The sequence below is a fragment of the Antechinus flavipes genome, chromosome 2, assembly GCF_016432865.1.
Source record: "Antechinus flavipes isolate AdamAnt ecotype Samford, QLD, Australia chromosome 2, AdamAnt_v2, whole genome shotgun sequence".
In the NCBI taxonomy this organism is placed as follows: domain Eukaryota; kingdom Metazoa; phylum Chordata; class Mammalia; order Dasyuromorphia; family Dasyuridae; genus Antechinus; species Antechinus flavipes.
Window position 1 is genome coordinate 479,299,869 of NC_067399.1, and position 18,962 is coordinate 479,318,830.

Here is an 18,962-nt window from a genome sequence, read left to right on the forward strand (position 1 = left end):
ACAAAAGGACATTTTGACTGGGCTGCTAAGTGAGGGGAGAGAAGTTTTATTTATAAGTCTGGAGAAGTAGGTTGGAGTTAGTTTGTGAAGAACTTTACCACAAGAAGAGTATGGTAACTCTAGAGGTAACAGGAAGAGGGAGAGTAAAAGGTACTGAGTGAGAGTAAGGAGTTAAGGATGATTTTAAAGTTATAAACCTAGGAAATTGGAAGAATAATGCTGCCCCAAAACAAACAGTGACTCTAGCAGAGATGTGGGTTTGAGAGATGTGATGGGCCAGAACTCTGAACTTGAAACAAAGGATTCTTACAAGTGCTGTCAGTGAAATTGATAAAGATGATGCTTGTTTAGCATGGTGCTTAACAGTTCTCTAGTTCAGTACATGTACTTAGTACTTACTATAGTTCTACAAGATTCACACCTTTGATAAGAGAGCATATAAGCTCAGACAAACTCAGCCAGAATCAGAACTGGAAGACAGAGACTGTGGTGGAGGTCCTCCTGCCTCCCCCATAGAAACCAAGACACATTCAGGAGGATCTCAAGAAGCTAGAAGAGGCAGAGAAGACAAAAAACTGGTGGCAGGAGCTCAAGCTCTCAAAACCAAGGAGAGAGATAAGCCTCTAAGAAAGCTAACCGGGCCCCAGGAAAGGAGATAATAAAGGATTTGGACTTTAACACCTGGCTGCACTTGTGGTGATTACTGAATTGAAAGGAAGGCTGCTCCCAGAGACCCCAAGAAAACAAAACAATCAGCATCAAGGCTTCTTTAGTCAACCCAAGGGTTTGCAATAAAACCCTACACTCCTCTCCTCCTTCACTCTTTCCAATGCTGTGGAGACTGGGACTTCAGCTTGCTGAAATTTGCTGGGGCAATGACGGCCAGGCCATAATAAAATTCTATAGTTCAAAAAAAGTCTTTGGAGAGCTGAGAAACAGGGAAAGGTGAAGAATATATACATTCAGGCTTGAATAGAGTTCAACCCTATACTTCATACTCCCCTTTTCCAAGAGTCTGCAGACCCACACTGAAAACAACAGAAATCACCCTTAATCTACTGGGGCAGAGGTCTGAGGAATAGAGAAAAAAAGTGAATATTGGCATTCCACTAAGTCTAGGGAAGTCTAGAATCTGGCTGGGGCAAGTTCTGAATCTCCAAAAATCACTTGGGGCTGCTGAACCATGAATTACCAGGCATGGTAAGAAATTGAAACAATCTGAGATGCATCACATCTCACCACCATCAGAAGGGAGAAGGGAGCTAGAAAGTAAGCAATAGGGAAAAATGAGGTAGAAAAAAAGATTGAAATTACCAAAGATTCCAGAAAGAAGAAAATTCAAAACCTATATATAGATAAATCAAAAGAAGAACTTTAAATAGCAGAAGGAAATATAGCCTCTAGATCTAGCAAATGAGTTCAGGTATTTACAACTAAATAAAGAAAAACAAAGGAAAGTTATCCAATACTTGATAAGACAGAGGATCTCATAGAATCTAAAAAGAATATAGAACCACAACACTTTATTTCTGAGTGATTTAGAAGAGAAATGAGAACCATAAAGGCAGAATTTATGACCTAAACAGCAAAAATAATTGGTAGAACAGAAAAACTTGAATCTGTGATGATAAGTCTCATGAGAGAAACAAAGAAAGAACAATTGATTGGGAATGTAAATATACAGAAATGAAGGGCAATCTAGAATAAGAAAAACAAAAAGCTATAAGATTAAGAAAACATGTTTTATATCCAAGCAAAACTTATTATTTTCAAGATAGGATGCATAGAGATGACCTAAGAATGTCTCCCATAAAAATATTACAAATTAAAAAAAACATAACATTACAATGCAAGAAACAATATAAGAAAATTGTCCAGAACTTCTGAACACAGACAATAAAATACCAATAGAAAGAATACCTAGATTGCCTCTAAAAATACTCTAGGCTGTAAACTCCAAAACATATTTTAAAAAATTTAACAATTCATTTAAAATGATAAATTCTGCAAGGGACCAGGAGAAAGACCTTTAGATATAAAGGAAAGAAGATTTGAATAACAACATAAGACTAATCTAAACCCACCAGAAAAAAATAAAAAGACATGGAACAATGTATTCTAAAAAGCAGTGAAACTCAGGATATAGCCAAAGTTGACCTACTTGCACAGCTGAGTCTAACTATAAATGAGGGGTGGGAGGGGAGAGGAAAGACATCCAATAATAAAGAGACATTTGAAATATTATTAGAAGTAAAATCAGACTTGATAGACAGTGGAGAGGCAAGCCTGGAGAATTATGGTCAGAATGCTGCAATACTCTGCCTACATATGAATCAAAAAATTTTTGGAACTATTTTAACAAAATGGGAAGGTACATGAAAGGGAGAAGAGAACTAAAGTGGATGTGATTAGGTTAAAATGAGGGTTAACAATGAGGTAGATGTGACCCTTAAGAGTTCTCAAAAAGAGAAGAGCCTGTAAAGGAATGGATGTGGAGGAAGGGAGAAGATTTGAAAAAGGCAGGAAGAGGGAGGCCTTCTTTTGGTGGTGGGTGAATAGAGATATTGTGAAGAGTATAAGGGACTTTATACTGGCTGTTGTCTAGGGGATTTGGTACTTGAAAAGACTACTCCTCATACCTTGGGACAGGGAGAGGCTGAAAATCCTGGGGCATTTGGCACCTGGGGAAGTAGAAAGGCATGGACCCAGGGAGATTTGGTAAGGAGGAGGGTATGATAGATGTATGGTGCAGTATCTTCTTGGTCACCTTCAGGAATTAGTATTTTTTTAGGAACGAAAGCACACAGCAGGCTCTATAGTGGCAGAAACTATCTAGGGAGGGAAACCTCAGAAATTTTGATTCCATAGAGAATACAGGAGATAGAGAAGGAATAAGTGGCATAGTGGATAGAGTATAAGGCCTGAAATCAGGAAAATTGAGTTTGAATCAGGCAACTTACTTTGTGACCCTGGGAAAGACACTTAACCTTCTTTGCCTTGGTTTCTTCATCTGTAAAATGAGCTGGAGAAGGAAATGGCAAACCAGTTCAGTATCGTTGCCAAGAAAACTCCAAATGGGGTCATAAAGAGTTAGAAACAGCTGAAAATGACTAATCAAAGATATTTATAGGGGTTATGACCCACAGAATGAGGGTCTAGAATATACAGAGAGGATGGATAATGTAGAGAGCAAGAGAGATCCTCTCTGGAAAGGGATACCAAAAATGAAATAAAAAGCAAAACAAAACTAATGAATAGGACCAGTAAATGGGGAGAAAAAGGGTAACCTATTTGACTGAGAGGAAAAAAGAGGGAAAAAATGTTAAAAAACAGATAAACATAGGAAAGAAAAAAGAATTAATAAGCAAAACTCTAAAGGGAAAGAGGTAACAAATGGGAGGTGGGTGAGTTAGGGAAAAGAGCCACGGGAAAAGAGCCGTTTTAAAAAACATTAAACTAAAAGTAACTGAAAAGACAGTACTGTATTTATAGTGAAAGAAGGAAAAAAATCATAAATATAAAAATATAAATATAAAACTAAATATAAATATAACTCATAACTTTAAATGTGAATGGATAAACGAATTCAATAAAATGAAAGTGACAGATTAGATATGAAAACAAAACCCTATAATTTCTCATTTAAAAGCAACACATTTTAAAAGTCAAGATATGCCCAAAACAAACTGAGGGAATGGAATTTTTTTTTAACTATATATCACATGAATTCAAAAAAGCAGAAGTTCAAAATATGCTCACAAAGCAAAGTAAACCATTCAAAAAATAAAAGGGGATAAACAAGGAAACTATTATGCTGAAAGGAACTATGAACAACAAACCAATATCAGAAATAAACCTATAATACTCCCCATGCTTTAGAATCCAAATTTGTAAAGGAAGCATTAACTGAACTTTAAGAAGACACAGAGAATAATACAAATGTGCAGAAGACTTCAATATATCTATCAGTTTTGGATAAATCTAATGAAAGATAAAATAATAGGACTGAACAAATTACTGAGAAACTACAGTTAAAGGACTTAGAAAATCTAAGTGTTAATTCAAAAAAATACATATTTTTCAGCACCATGTGGAATTTTTTTTTATTATAGTTTTTTATTTACAAGATATATGCATGGGTAATTTTTCAGCATTGACAATTGCAAAACTTTTTGTTCCAACTTTTCCCCTCCTTCCCCCTACCTCTTCCCCCAGATGGCAGGTTGACCAATATATGTTAAATATGTAAAAGTATATGTTAAATACAATATATGTATACATGTCCAAACAGTTATTTTGCTGTACAAAAAGAATCGGACTTTGAAATAGTGTACAATTAGTCTATGAAGGAAATAAAAAATGCAGGCAGACAATAGTAGAAGGATTGGGAATTCTCTGTAGTGGTTCATAGTCATCTCCCAGAGTTCTTTCTCTGGGTGTAGCTGGTTCAGTTCATTACTGCTCTATTGGAACTGATTTGGTTCATCTCATTGTTGAAGATGGCCACATCCATCAGAATTGATCATTATATAGTATTGTTGTTGAAGTATATAATGATCTTTTGGTTCGCTCATTTCACTCAGCATCAGTTCACCATGTGGAATTTTTAAAAATTAGCTGTTAATAAAACAGCACAGAGATATAGCAAACAAATGTAAAAAAGGAAGAAAAAAGTAAAAACCAAATTTATAGAAGATAACAAAAAATATATTGATTCAGGGACCAAAAACAAAAGACAAGAGACCCAATAAAGATTTAATGAAATTTTACATAACCAGTGGGTCAAGGACTAAATTAAAGAAACAATAATTATGTTAAAGAAAATGATACTGATGAAACAACATACCAAAATTGTTGGGATGCAGCAAAGATAGTTCCCAGAGGAAATGTCACATCCCTACAAATATATATTAATAAAATAGAAAAAGAGGATTGATAAACTGAATGTGTGTTTAAGAAATTAGAAAACCAATAAATAAAGCTAAAATAAGCACAAAAGTTAATTATTAAAAACCAGAGGAGGAGGATGGAACCAGAAGTCATACTGCAGAGCTGAGAAGTGAATGAAATAAAAGGAAGTTAAGTCAATAAGTGTAGATAGCTTTTTCTAGGAATCTGGTGGTGAGAGAAATATAGGATGATAGTGTGAGGAAATGGGAAGATCAATGAAGTGTTTGGGTTTGCTTTTTTTAAGGGAGATCTGGATAGATTTGTAGGGAACAATCAAAGAAGCAGAAGATGATGACAAGATTATAAAGAAAAAGAGGATGGCTATAGGGGCAATCTGCAAGAAGAGATGGGAGATGATGGAATCAAGAGTTCATGCAGTAGGAAGTCTTGGTGAGAAGTGTGGACTATTCACAGATATTGGAATAACAGGAGAAGACAATACAGATGTTAAGGGTTTTAAAATCTAGAGAAGAAAAGTAGCTCACAGAAAATTACCTTTATTTTTTAAATAAAATATGAGTTGAAGGCCTCAGCTGAGAAAATGGGGAAAGGCAGAGGTGTGAAACACCCTTTGTGGATAGTATGAGGTATAAATTTTTGTTACTTAGTTGTTTCAGTCATGTTTGATTTTTCATGACCGCATTTTGGGGTTTTCTTGGCAAAGATACTGGAATAGTTTGTCATTTCCTTCTCATTTTATAAATGAGGAAGTGAGGCAAACAGGGTAAAGGGACTTGGTCGGGGGGAATTGTTTGGGGTTGGATTTGAATTCATGAAGATGAGTCTTCCTGATTCTGCTCTTTCCATTGTACCACCTCCATGACCCTTAATATAAATCAGAGAGATGTAAAAGGAGTATCTTGGGGCAGGGCCCAGCTGAGATTAGGTAACAAATTTGCAGGGGACCTAGCTGGCTTTTTTGGAGAGGAGGTAGCTGGGAGAAGTAACACCAGAGTTAAGCATGGGTAAAATAAGGGGACGAGAGATTAGGAGTAAAAGGATAGTGTGTATGGTACTGAACTGATGAAGAATAAAGCTGAGACTGGCTAGGGAGAAAGCGAAGCCTGAGGAGACCCGGGGAAGGACCGAGGAGGGGTCGAGGCTGGGTTTTTAAGGCATGGGCAATGGCACATTGAGAAGGGATGGGAAGGCGAAGGTTGTGTTTATTTCAGTGTGACTGGGAGAGGAAGGTAAATGAAAGACCCGAGGATGGAAGGAAACATGAACATATATGTTTGTCCTTTTTATTTAAAGGTATAGTTGGGATAGAGAGGAAGATGAAGAAAGAGTCGAGAAGAAGTGATACAGGAGGAAAGAGAAGTAGTCGGAGGTCAGAAACGGGAAAAATATTAAAACTTCTAGTGTAAGAAAACCCTAGGCACATAATTTCAAGGCAAACTCGGGGGTAGGGCTGAGAAGGGGAGATGCAGCCAAGAGGGAGCCCTTTGCTCTCCAAGGGACTTCCAGAGGCACCCAAATGACCCTCATGCTATGACCCCGACCCGCACCTCTGAAGACTTCTCTCTTTCAAATGCCTTCCCTCAGACCTATCCCTAAATTAGCCGAGACACGCCCCTTTCCCAAAAGATCTTCAGGACACCCGCCTCCTCCCTAAAAGATTCCTCTTCCCCCACAGTGCCCCCCGACACGCCCCTTTTCCATATGACCTCGTGACACGGCCCCTCCCTAAATGACCCCTGTGACCTTCGTTGACCTCCCCGCCCCTGCTTCTTCCCTAACCTCCTACAGCGGGAAACCTGAGGTTCCGCGAGTCCCTTGGGACCAGACACTGCCCCCGCTCTGCCCGCCCTGGCTCCGTCTCTGGTCTCGTGCGGGGAGGCAAGGACGCGGCGGCGGCGGCGGCGGCGGCGGGTGGGGGTGGGGGACGGCGAGCCCAAGCCTGGAGACCGGAAGAAGGCCGGGCTTTTCGGCTCCCTCTTTCCTCACGACTTCTGAGGTTTTGTCGCGACTGGCGCAGTCTGTGACTGCGGCGGGCAGCTGCCTGAGAGGCAGGTACGAGCGGGCCCCAGAGGGGGAGGGCCGTGAGTCAGCATCAGCCGAGGCCCAGAGTCCGCCGCCTGAGCTCAGGGACCAGGCCAGGCCCCGCGCCGCTTGGAGAAGGGGACGGGGCCGGATCTCGCCCCCTTCCCCTCTCAACTGTCGGAACTTGTCTGGACCTGATTCCCATAGAATACTGTCCCTCCCATTGATGCCCTTCCTCAGGGTTCCTAAAAGCCTCGGTTCAAGCTCTCCCCAACCTGGTGGAACCGAGGCGACCCCCGACTCGGGGGCTTCTGACCTCCATGGGCCCAGCGAAGCCCGGGCACCCCTTTTCCAGAGGACTGTTTTCTAGTCGAATCGGGCCCATAAGGTTTTATCTGGAGCCTCCCATGGGCCAGGCCCTGGGTGCTAAAGCTGCCGTTTTAAATGTGTAAAAGAAAACGCGTTTGACTACAAAGGAAACCAGTGATGCTAAAGTACCACGGGAACATTTCTCTTTAAATCTCGTGGATTCCAGGTTGAGAAGTCTTTCGAATGCATCTTAACGGGCTTCTTAAGGCCTTGGGGACGCAAGGGCAGGGCCAGCACAGAGGGGGCCCTTCCAGGAGAGGGTTCTGGGGCTTAGCCTTGCGACTGGGAGGATTTTCGAAAGGTTTTGAGAGAGAACCCTAGACCGTTAGGAGACCCGCGCAAATGTGCCTAGCCAACCCCTTCCTTTTGCAATTGAGGCAACTCACGTGGAGGTGTTAAATGATTTCCCTGTGATCGATCCCATCAATGCTGGTAGGAACCTTGGATTCCCTGTCCCGGCCAGGGGACGCCTTACTGAAGGAAGACTTCCAGCTCTGTGAAGCCTCCTCCTATTAGCTCACACTTTGGAGGTTTGACAGATCAAGGAGTAACGGGGCGGCACTAGACATCAGGAAATTGCTTCAGAGACTTTGCTGATGGGCAAGGTACATTAGCCCTCAAAGCTTCTGTTTTCTCACCTGTATAATGGGGAAGTAATAATTAGTAATGCCCACCAGAGAAATGTGGTGAAGTACCTACTGTGTGCCTGCATTAAGTTCCTACTGTTGTGACAGGCACCAAGCCCTGGAGATAAAAAAAAAAAAAAAAAAAAAAAAAAAAGCAAAAGCCAGGCCCTGTCTTCAAGGAGCTTATAATCTGATGGAGGGGACAACATGCAAACAAATACTAGACCAAGCAAACTGTGTCCAGGTTAAATAGGAAATAATTACTAGAAGGAGGGTATTAGAATTAAGAGGGGTTGGGGAAGGCTTCCTGTAGGAGATAGGATTTTAGTTGGGACTTAAAAGGAAACCAAGGTCAGTAGGTGAAAAAAGATTAGGGAGAACCTCCGGGCCTAGGAAACAGCCAGAGAAAATGCTCAGAGCCAAGTGATAGCGCTAGGAGGCCCTTGTCATATCGAGGAGTATGTCATGATATAAGGTGTAAGATTGGTGAGGTAGGGAGATGGACAGACAGGAATAAGCATTTATTAAACACCTTCTATGTGCCAGGTACTGTGCTAAGTATTTAACAATTATTGTCTGATTTGAGCCTCAGTGCTCTTATTCTCACTTTATAGTTAATAAAACCAAGGCAGGCAATATTGAAGGGACTTATCAAGGATCACATAGCTAGTAAGTGTCCTAGGCCCGAACTCAAGTCTTCTTGATTCTACTTTAGGTCTATCCACTGCCACCTTACTCCCTCTAGGCTGGAATCAGTAATTGTACAATTATATCTCCAAATATTGAGAATTTGAAAAAGTGCAATCACTTCATAGGATTCATTATTTGTCCTAATTGGTACCTAGCTTTACTTTCCACAACTATTTTGTAAATTTTAGCTGATTGCAGGATTTAGAGCTGGAAGCAACTTTAGAAACTATCTAGTTACAGTCCTTATTTTTTAGATGAGGAAACAGGTCCTGAAAAGAGAGTCACTTACCCAATATCAGAAATCAGTAAGCAGAAACAGAAACCAGGTGTCTTGCTTCCAAATTCAATGTTTAATATCACAGAATGTCTTTCCATGGTGTTTGGCTGGGTGATCAAATCATGTTTTTAGTAGCATTGCCTCCTTTAATTACTGAGAATTACTTTGTAAAAACTATAAATTAGTATTCACATATGAATTGTTACTATGAGTATGGATCCATTGTAGCTTTTATTTCTCATCATCAGATCAAGATGAAATTTTATTTTCACTACTGTGTCATTTGTGCCTTAAAGCAGGAGTATTGGTACTCTCGACCACATTGACCTCTCAAGCACCTTGCTAGTATTTGAATATTAACAAAGATCAGGATAGACAGATGATGAGCTGGCACAAATGTTACTTTGTATTAGAACAGTTAACACCTGCTTGGTTAACACCTGCTTGTTTCTGGTGTCATTCTACAAAAGTAGTCTTCATCCTAGATGTATGCTAAGGGAAAGAATTCAATTGAACAAACGTATTAAATATCGTCTTTGTACAGAACACAATTAGGCAAGTGAAGAGATAACCAAGCTTTAATAAAATACTGTTTCTGTCTTCATGAAGCTTATATGCTAGTAGAGACTAATTCATAAATATAGATAACCATAATACATAATAATATGCTATTTTTAAACTATATATAGAAGGTGACATATGATGCTCTAAGGTTTTAAAGATATTTTGCCAACATTATTTGATTTTTAAAACAATGATAGGGACTATATTTCATATATTAACCATTTTACAGATGGAGTAAGGTGAAGGCCAGTGGATATCAAGTTTTGCCCCTGAAAATCTGGACAGATTTTTTTTTTTTTAAATTACTAAAGCTTTTCATTTTCAAAACATATGCATGATTGATCCTTGCATAGCCTTGTGTTCCACATTTTCTCCTCCTCCCCACCCTTATTTGGCAAGTAATCCAATATATGTTATACATTTAAAATATATGTAAACATATTTATAAAATTATCTTGCTGCACAAGAAAGATCAGATCAAAAAGGAAAGAAAATGAATAAGAAAACAAAATGCATATGAACAACAAAAAGAGTGAAAATGGTATGTTGTGAATCACACAGTTCCCACAGTCCTTTCTCTGGGTGTAGATGGTTCTCTTCATCATGAGATTATTGAAACTGGCTTCAATCATCTCATTGTTGGAAAGAGTCACATTCATCAGAATTGGTGGTTGTATGATTTTGTTGTTGTCATGTACAATGATCTCCTGGTTCTGCTCATTTCACTTAACATCAATTCGTGTAAGTCTCTCCAGATCTCTCTGAAATCTTCCTGCTGATTGTTTCTTATAGAACAATAATATTCTATAACACTTATATATCATAAATTATTCAGCCATTCTCCAACTTCTAGGCATCTAGTTTCTTGCCACTGTGAAAAGGGCCACTTTGGGCAGCTAGGTGGTGCAGTGGAAAGAGCACCAGCCCTGAAGCCAGAAGGACCTGAGTTCAAATCTGGCTTCAGACACTTAACACTTCCTGGCTGTGTGACCCTGGGCAAGCCACTTAACCCCAATTGCTTCAGCAAAAAAAAAAAACGAAAAGGGTTGCTTGACAGATTTCTTAACCTCTCAGTACTCTGGGCAGTTCTTTAAAACTATCACTTGTAGGAGTATCACTTTTCTGGGAATTCCCTATACCAATAAAATCACAAGTCTAGCCCTATCCTTTTTCTACAGATGAAGTGATAGCGGAGAGGAGAATGATTTGTCCATAGTCATACCTAAGAAGCAGGAAAAATTTACCATTCTTCACACTTACTCCCCAAAGCCCTATCTGCCTCACAGTGGTAAAATGCAAAAGCAGAGTGACCTCTGAGGTCTGAGGTGGGGCGTCTTTGGAGGAGATGTCTACCATTTGAGCTCAGCTCTAAAGGATGGGTTGAAATCAACAGGCAAAAGAGGATATTTAGGGAACAAGGAACAGGGTGAGTAAAGGGATGGGCATGGAAAAACTCAGGGAATGTTTGAGAGAGTTTGGCTGAAGGTGAGAGGAAACTGGAAAGGAAGGGTGGGTGTTAGCAGATTGTGGCAGGTCTTGAATGCAAAGTAAAGAGGTTAGAATTTTGTTCAGTAGGCAGTAGAAGGCCCCTGAGAAGTATGACCAGATGACTGAGGAGGAGAAGTGTTGGAAGTAACATGAAATGAATGGAGGGTAACAAATAGAAATAGGAAAATTTAGAAGGTGACTATTAATTTCTTTCTTTCTTTCTTTTTTTTTTAATAGCTTTTTATTTACAAGTTATATGCATGGGTAATTTTACACCATTGACAATTGCTAAACCTGTTCCAATTTTTCCCCTCTTTCCCCCTACCCCCTACCCCAGGTGGCAGGTTGATCAATACATGTTAAATATGTTAAAGTATAAATTAAATACAAAATAAGTATACATGTCCAAACAGTTATTTTGTTGTACAAAAAGAATCTGACTCTGAAATAGTGTACAATTAGCCTGTGAAGGAAATAAAAAATTCAGGCGGACAAAAATAGAGGGATTGGGAATTCTATGTAATGGTTCATAGTCATCTCCCAGAGTTCTTTCACTGGGTGTAGCTGGTTCAATTCATTACTGCTCCATTGGAACTGATTTGGTTTATCTCATTGCTGAAGATGGCCAGGTCCATCAGAATTGATCCTCGTATAGTATTGTTGTTGAAGTATATGAAGATCTTCTGGTCCTGTTCATTTCACTCAGCATCAGTTCATGTAAGTCTCTCCAGGCTTTCTGAAATCATCCTACTGGTCATTTCTTACTGAACAATAATATTCCATAACATTCATATACCACAATTTATTCAGCCATTCTCCAATTGATGGGCATCCACTCAATTTCCAGTTTCTGGCCACTACAAAGAGGGCTGCCACAAACATTCTTGCACATACAGGTCTTTTTCAGAAGGTGACTATTGCACTGGAGTAGAATGTATAATGGAAACGGTATTGTGAACAAAAAGGAGGTGATGGTTATGAAAGATGCTATAGAGTTTGAATGGACAGTACTCTTCCTTTCTGTTCCTTGTCACAACCAAAATACTCCCTTAGGTTTTGAATCTGAGATCCTGGATGAAGTTAGAGAAGTCAGTTTAGGGGAATGGAAATAAAAGCTAAATTTTAGATATTTGGAGGTTTGAGGTGTTGAAGTACATTTCTATAGAGATTTCCAACATCCTTTAAAGCGTACTTTTGGAGTTCAGAAGACAAGACAAGCTTGAAGATAGTGATTTAAGAATCATGTTCATAGAAGGTATATTTGAAGCTGTGGAAGTGAAAGTGGTAACCAAGGGAGAGAGGAAAAAGACAAGGACAGAAGTAGTCTTTTTTTTTTTTTTTAAATAACTTTTTATTGATAGAACCCATGCCAGGGTAATTTTTTACAGCATTATCCCTTGCATTCATTTCTGTTCTGATTTTTCCCCTCCCTCCCTCCACCCCCTCCCCCAGATGGCAAGCAGTCCTTTACATGTTGAATAGGTTACAGTATATCCTAGATACAATATATGTGTGCAGAACTGAACAATTTTCTTGTTGCACAGGGAAAATTGAATTCAGAAGGTATAAATAACCTGGGAAGAAAAACAAAAATGCAAGCAGTTTATATTCATTTCCCAGTGTTCTTTCTTTGGGTGTAGCTGCTTTTGTCCATCTTTGATCAATTGAAACTGAATTAGCTCTCTTTATCGAAGAGATCCACTTCCATCAGAATACATCCTCAAACAGTATCGTTGTTGAGGTATATAATGATCTCCTGGTTCTGCTCATTTCACTTAGCATCAGTTCATGTAAGTCTCGCCAGTCCTCTCTGTATTCATCCTGCTGGTCATTCCTTACAGAACAATAATATTCCATAACATTCATATACCACAATTTACCCAACCATTCTCCAATTGATGGGCATCCATTCATTTTCCAGCTTCTAGCTACTACAAAACAGGGCTGCCACAAACATTTTGGCACATACAGGTCCCTTTCCCTTCTTCAGTATCTCTTTGGGGTATAAGCCCAGTAGAAACACTGCTGGATCAAAGAGTATGCACAGTTTGATAATTTTTTGAGCATAGTAGAAGTAGTCTTTTTTTTTTTTTTTTTTTTTTTTAGTTTTTTATTTAATAATTACTTTATATTGACACTCTTTTCTGTTCCGATTTTTTTTTCCCCTCCCTCCCTCCACCCCCTCCCCTAGATGGCAAGCAGTCCTTTATATGTTGGATATGTTGCAGTATATCCTAGATACAATATATGTTTGCAGAACCGAACAGTTCTCTTGTTGCATAGGGAGAATTGGATTCAGAAGGTATAAATAACCCGGGAAGAAAAACAAAAATGCAGATAGTTCACATTCGTTTCCCAGTGTTCTTTCTTTGGGTGTAGCTGCTTTTGTCCGTCATTTATCAATTGAAACTCAGGTCTCTTTGTCAAAGAAATCCACTTCCATCAAAATATGTCCTCATACAATATCGTTGTCGAAGTGTATAATGATCTCCTGGTTCTGCTCATTTCACTTAGCATCAGTTCATGTAAGTCCCGCCAGTCCTCTCTGTATTCATCCTGCTGGTCATTCCTTACAGAACAATAATATTCCATAACATTCATATACCACAATTTACCCAACCATTCTCCAATTGATGGGCATCCATTCATTTTCCAGCTTCTAGCCACTACAAAACAAGGCTGCCACAAACATTTTGGCACATACAGGTCCCTTTCCCTTCTTTAGTATCTCTTTGGGGTATAAGCCCAGTAGAAACACTGCTGGATCAAAGGGTATGCACAGTTTGATAACTTTTTGAGCATAGTAGAAGTAGTCTTAATGTTAATCCAAGTCACTTAAAAGAAATTTTAACCTACTGTTTTGTTCTATATAATCTATGTACTCTGTCTTATATTGTATGAGGAAATCCAGCAACCATAAGTGGGGGTAGGGAGTTGGGGGAAAGTATATTAGGTGAAGATTAGTGAAAGGAGAAACAGAAGCACCCAAACAAAAAGAGGAAATACATGTTTGGAAAACAGCACAAGACTGACACAGAAGCATGCCTATAGTAATGACAATTCTTCATTTATCCAGAAATCTGTTCAAGCTATCTCTCTCTCTCTCTCTCTCTCTCTCTCTCTCTCTCTCTCTCTCTCTTTCTCTTTCTCTCTCTCTCTCTCTCTCTTTCTCTCTCTCTCTCTCTCTCTCTTCTCTTTCTCTCTCTCTCTCTCTCTCTCTCTCTCTCTCTCTCTCTCTCTCTCTAAATAACTAACTTGAAATCCTTAAAGATAATTTCATCCTTTAAGAGGTGGAAAAATCAACAAGTAGAAATTCTGTTCTTTGATTCAAATGGGAAGGAACTGGTTGCTGGGATGGAATGATAGAAACCTTGGAAGATATGAAAGCTGTCTTTTAGATTTTATGCTAAAGAAGGAGAAGAAAGTTGGACAAAGTCTGACATGTGACTGGTTTTGATAAAGTAGTTTTCAGAAGAAGGGTAGATTGGATCCTATGAACTAAAATTCAGTTAATAATGGTGAACTCTCATTCCATGAAATTTTGAAACATAGAATTGCTTTGATGAGGAAAACCAGGAAATTGATGTGATTGTACAGAGAGCTCAACCACCAACTTAGACTTTAAAAAGATTTGAATAGAAGATTAGAGCCAAGGCTGGTGATGAAGGATGAATGCAAAAATGTGCATAACAGTATAAGAATGTTGTCAGGACCTATTCCAAGATAAGGTTGAAATGGGTTCGTGATTTTTAGATATAAAGAATGATACTATAAGCAAATTAGAAGAATCAAAGGATGTCTACCTTTCAGATCTGTGGAGAAGGAAGGAATTTGTGGCCAAAGAAGAACTAGAGTACATTATATAATGCAAAATGGATAATTTTGATTATATTAAGTTAAAAGGTTTTTGTACAAACAAAATCAATGCAGACAAGATTAGAAGGGAAGCAATAAACTGGAAAAAAATTTATATCCAAGGGTTCTGGCAAAAGCCTAATTTCTAAAATATGTAGAAGATTGACTCAAATTTATAAAAATTCAAACCATTCTCTAATTGATAAATGGTCAAAGGATATGAACAATTTTCAGATGAAGAAATTGAAATCTTTTATAGATATATGAAATTGAAATCTAATATTCATATAATAGATATGTGAAAAAGGTGCTTTAGATCATTATTGATCAGTGAAATGCAAATTAAGACAACTCTGAGGTATATACCTCTCAGATTGGCTAAGATGACAGGAAAAGAGAATGATGAATATTGGAAGCGATATGGGACATCTAGGGGCAGGGATGAGGGAAAGGGAGGGAGAAAAATTTGGAACACAAGATTTTGCAAGGGTGAATGTTAAAAATTATGCATCTGTTTTGAAAATAAAGAGCTTTAATAAAAACCACAAAGGAATGGCATCAAGAACACTAAAACATAGATTGAGTTGAGGTTGGGGATGAAAACTAAAGCAACATTAAGGGATGGATTGGAGAGCTTTGTAGAGGAAAGAGAATTAAAGAAGGGATGGCACTATTGATTGAGGTAGAAAGGTTGATTGATCATTATCAACAATGAGAGAAGTTGGTGTCATGCAATTCATTTGCTACTGTTTTTTCCTGCCAAGAACTATGCTCTTTGGACTCAAAGGTCAGAATGGAAATGGTTAATAGAGATTGATACCCAAGATAAATAAGGAGATATGAGAAGAAGATTTGCCGTCCTTAAGGAATTCAAGGCATTTGTTCCAAATGAACTACATCCTTGAGTACTGAGAAAATGAATAGATGTCATTTGGTCAACAGAAATTAATTAAATGCCTGCTATGTGTCAGACATTGTATTAAGTGTTGGGGATACAAAGTTTAAAATAGTCCCTTATTTCAAGTAGCTTATGTCCATTGGAAGAGGCAGTATGCAAACAACTATGTATAAACAAACTCTATTCAGGATAAATTGGAAATAATCAGCAAAGGAAAGGCATTAGAATTAAGAGAGATTAGGAAAAGCTTTCTGTAGAAGGTAAGATTTAGCTGATGTGGTTAAGTCCCTATTAGTGATATTTGAAAGTTTGTAGAGAACAGGAGAACAAGGTTAGGATAAGGCAGATATCCTCATCTTCAAGAAAGGAAAGAAGATGGAATATGCAACCTAGGAAAATTCTAAAATATATTTATGTGAAGTATTATTTTTTTTTCTCATCCAAATTCATCAACTCCTCTAGATTTCAGGTTAAAGATCCTTATTATAATAGCAAGAGAATTGGCCCTAGTCTCAGGACAGCCCAGGCTTGAGTCTTGCCTTTGACACATATTGGACATATAATTGTGAGCCAGTCATTTAAGGTCCTAAAAGTATTTTAAGAATGTACTTTGCAGAAGAGTTACCCCTCTGTCTTACTAGGAAGAGCATTCTTACTGATGAAATCACAAATCCAGATCACAGAAAATAGTGTTTTGAAAACGTTTAGTAATGAAGACAGGAAGGAATAATCACCAAAGAGCTAACATGACTTCATTAAGTCATTAAGACGATAGTAATCTAGTGTTTGACAAACCCAAAGATCCCAGCTTTGGGCATAAGAACTCACTATTTGACAAAAACTGCTGAGAAAATTGGAAATTAATATGACAGAAACTAGGAATTGACCCACACCTAACACTGTATACCAAGATAAGATTGAAATGATCTAGACATAAAGAGTGATATTATAAGCAAATTAGAAGAACCAACAGATGTCTACTTCTCAAACCTGTATAGAAGGAAGGAATTTGTGGCCAAAGAGGAACTAGAGTACATTATGTTATGCAAAATGGATAATTTTGATTATATTAAGTTAAAAGGTTTTTGTACAAACAAAATCATTGTAGACAAGGGATTAGAAGGGACGCAATCAGTAAACTGAGGAAAAAAAATCTATATCCAAGGGTTCTGGTAAAAGCCCCATTTCTTTTTCTTTTTTTTTTTTTTTTTAATATTTTATTTTATTTTATTTAATGATAACTTTATATTACAGAATCCCCAGGGTAGTTTTTTTTTTTTTTACAACATTATCCTTTGCACTCGTTTCTGTTCCGATTTTTCCCCTCCCCTAGATGGCAAGCAATCCTATATATGTTGGATATGTTGCAGTATATCCTAGATACAATATATGTTTGCAGAACTGAACAGTTCTCTTGTTGCACAGGGAGAATTGGATTCAGAAGGTAAAAATAACCCGGGAAGAAAAACAAAGATGCAGATAATTCACATTCGTTTCCCAATGTTCTTTCTTTGGGTGTAGCTGCTTCTGTCCATCATTTATCAACTGAAACTCAGGTCTCTTTGTCAAAGAAATCCACTTCTATCAGAATACATCCTCATACAATATCGTTATCGAAGTGTATAATGATCTCCTGGTTCTGCTCATTTCACTTAGCATCAGTTCATGTCTCGCCAGTCCTCTCTGTATTCATCCTGTTGGTCATTTCTTACAGAACAATAATATAATAACATTCATATACCACAATTTACCCAGCCATTCTCCAATTGATGGGCATCCATTCAATTTCCAGTTTCTAGCCACTACAAACAGGGCTGCCACAAACATTTTGGCACATACAGGTCCCTTTACCTTCTTTAGTATTTCTTTGGGATATAAGCCCAATAGAAACACTGCTGGATCAAAGGGTATGCACAGTTTGATAACTTTTTGGGCATAATTCCAGATTGCTCTCCAGAATGGTTGGATTCGTTCACAACTCCACCAACAATGCATCAGTGTCCCAGTTTTCCCGCATCTCCTCCAACATTCATCATTATTTTTTCCTGTCATCTTAGCCAATCTGACAGGTGTGTAGTGGTATCTCAGAGTTGTCTTAATTTGCATTTCTCTGATCAATAATGATTTGGAACACTCTTTCATATGAGTGGTAATAGTTTCAATTTCATCATCTGAAAATTGTCTGTTCATATCCTTTGACCATTTATCAATTGGAGAATGGCTTGATTTCTTATAAATTAGAGTCAGTTCTCTATATATTTTGGAAATGAGGTAAAGGCCCCATTTCTAAAATACATAGAAAATTGACTCATTTATAAGCATTCAAGCCATTCCCTTATTGATAATGGTTGAAGGATAGGAACAATTTTCAGATGAAGAAATTGAAACCATTTCTAGTTACATGAAAAGGGTGCTTTAGATCTTTATTGATCAGAGAAATGAAAATTAAGATAACTCTGAGGTACCAGAATACACCTCTCAGATTGGCTAAGTTGACAGGAAAAGATGAATGTTGGAGGGGATATAAGAAAACTGGATCACTAATATATTGTTGATGGAGTTGTGAACTGATCCAACCATTCTGGAGAGCAATTTGGAACTGTGCCCCAAAGGACTATCAAACTGTGCACACCCTTTGATCTAGCAGTGTTTCTACTGCGCTTATAACTCAAAGAGATCTTAAAGGAAGGAAAGGGACCCACATTTGCAAAAATGTTTGTGGCAGCCCTTTTTGTAGTTACTAGAAACTGGAAACTGAGTGGATGCTCATCAATTGGAGAATGGCTGAATAAGTTGTGGTATATGAATGTTATGGAATATTATTGCTCTGTAAGGAACGACCAGCAGGATGAATACAGAGAGGACTGGCGGGACTTACATGAACTGATGCTAAGTGAAATGAGCAGAACCAGGAGATCATTATACACTTCGACAATGATATTGTATGAGGACATATTTTGATGGAAGTGGATTTCTTTGACAAAGAGACCTAACTGAGTTTCAATTGATAAATGACGGACAAAAGCAGCTACACCCAAAGAAAGAACACTGGGAAACGAATGTGAACTATCTGCATTTTTGTTTTTCTTCCCGGGTTATTTATACCTTCTGAATCCAATTCTCTCTATGCAACAAGAAAACTGTTCGGTTCTGCAAACATATATTGTATCTAGGATATACTGCAACATATCCAACATATAAAGGACTGCTTGCCATCTAGGGGAGGGGGTGGAGGGAGGGAAGGGAAAAAAATTGGAACAGA

At 38.2% G+C, this 18,962-nt stretch overlaps 1 protein-coding gene across 3 annotated transcripts in view; it reads left to right on the forward strand.

Moving 5' to 3' along the window:
- Positions 1-5,095: 5,095 nt before the first annotated feature.
- C2H19orf12 (chromosome 2 C19orf12 homolog) overlaps positions 5,096-18,962 on the forward strand; it is a 34,682-nt gene continuing 20,815 nt past the window's right edge. Inside the window, exon 1 of one of the 3 annotated variants that reach the window (XM_051979768.1) lies at positions 5,096-6,963. In XM_051979768.1, coding sequence (XP_051835728.1) covers positions 6,641-6,963 — 323 coding nt within the window. In that variant the 5' untranslated portion in view covers positions 5,096-6,640. The remainder of the gene's footprint in view (positions 6,964-18,962) is intronic. The other 2 variants (XM_051979770.1, XM_051979769.1) reach the window with 2 other exon arrangements.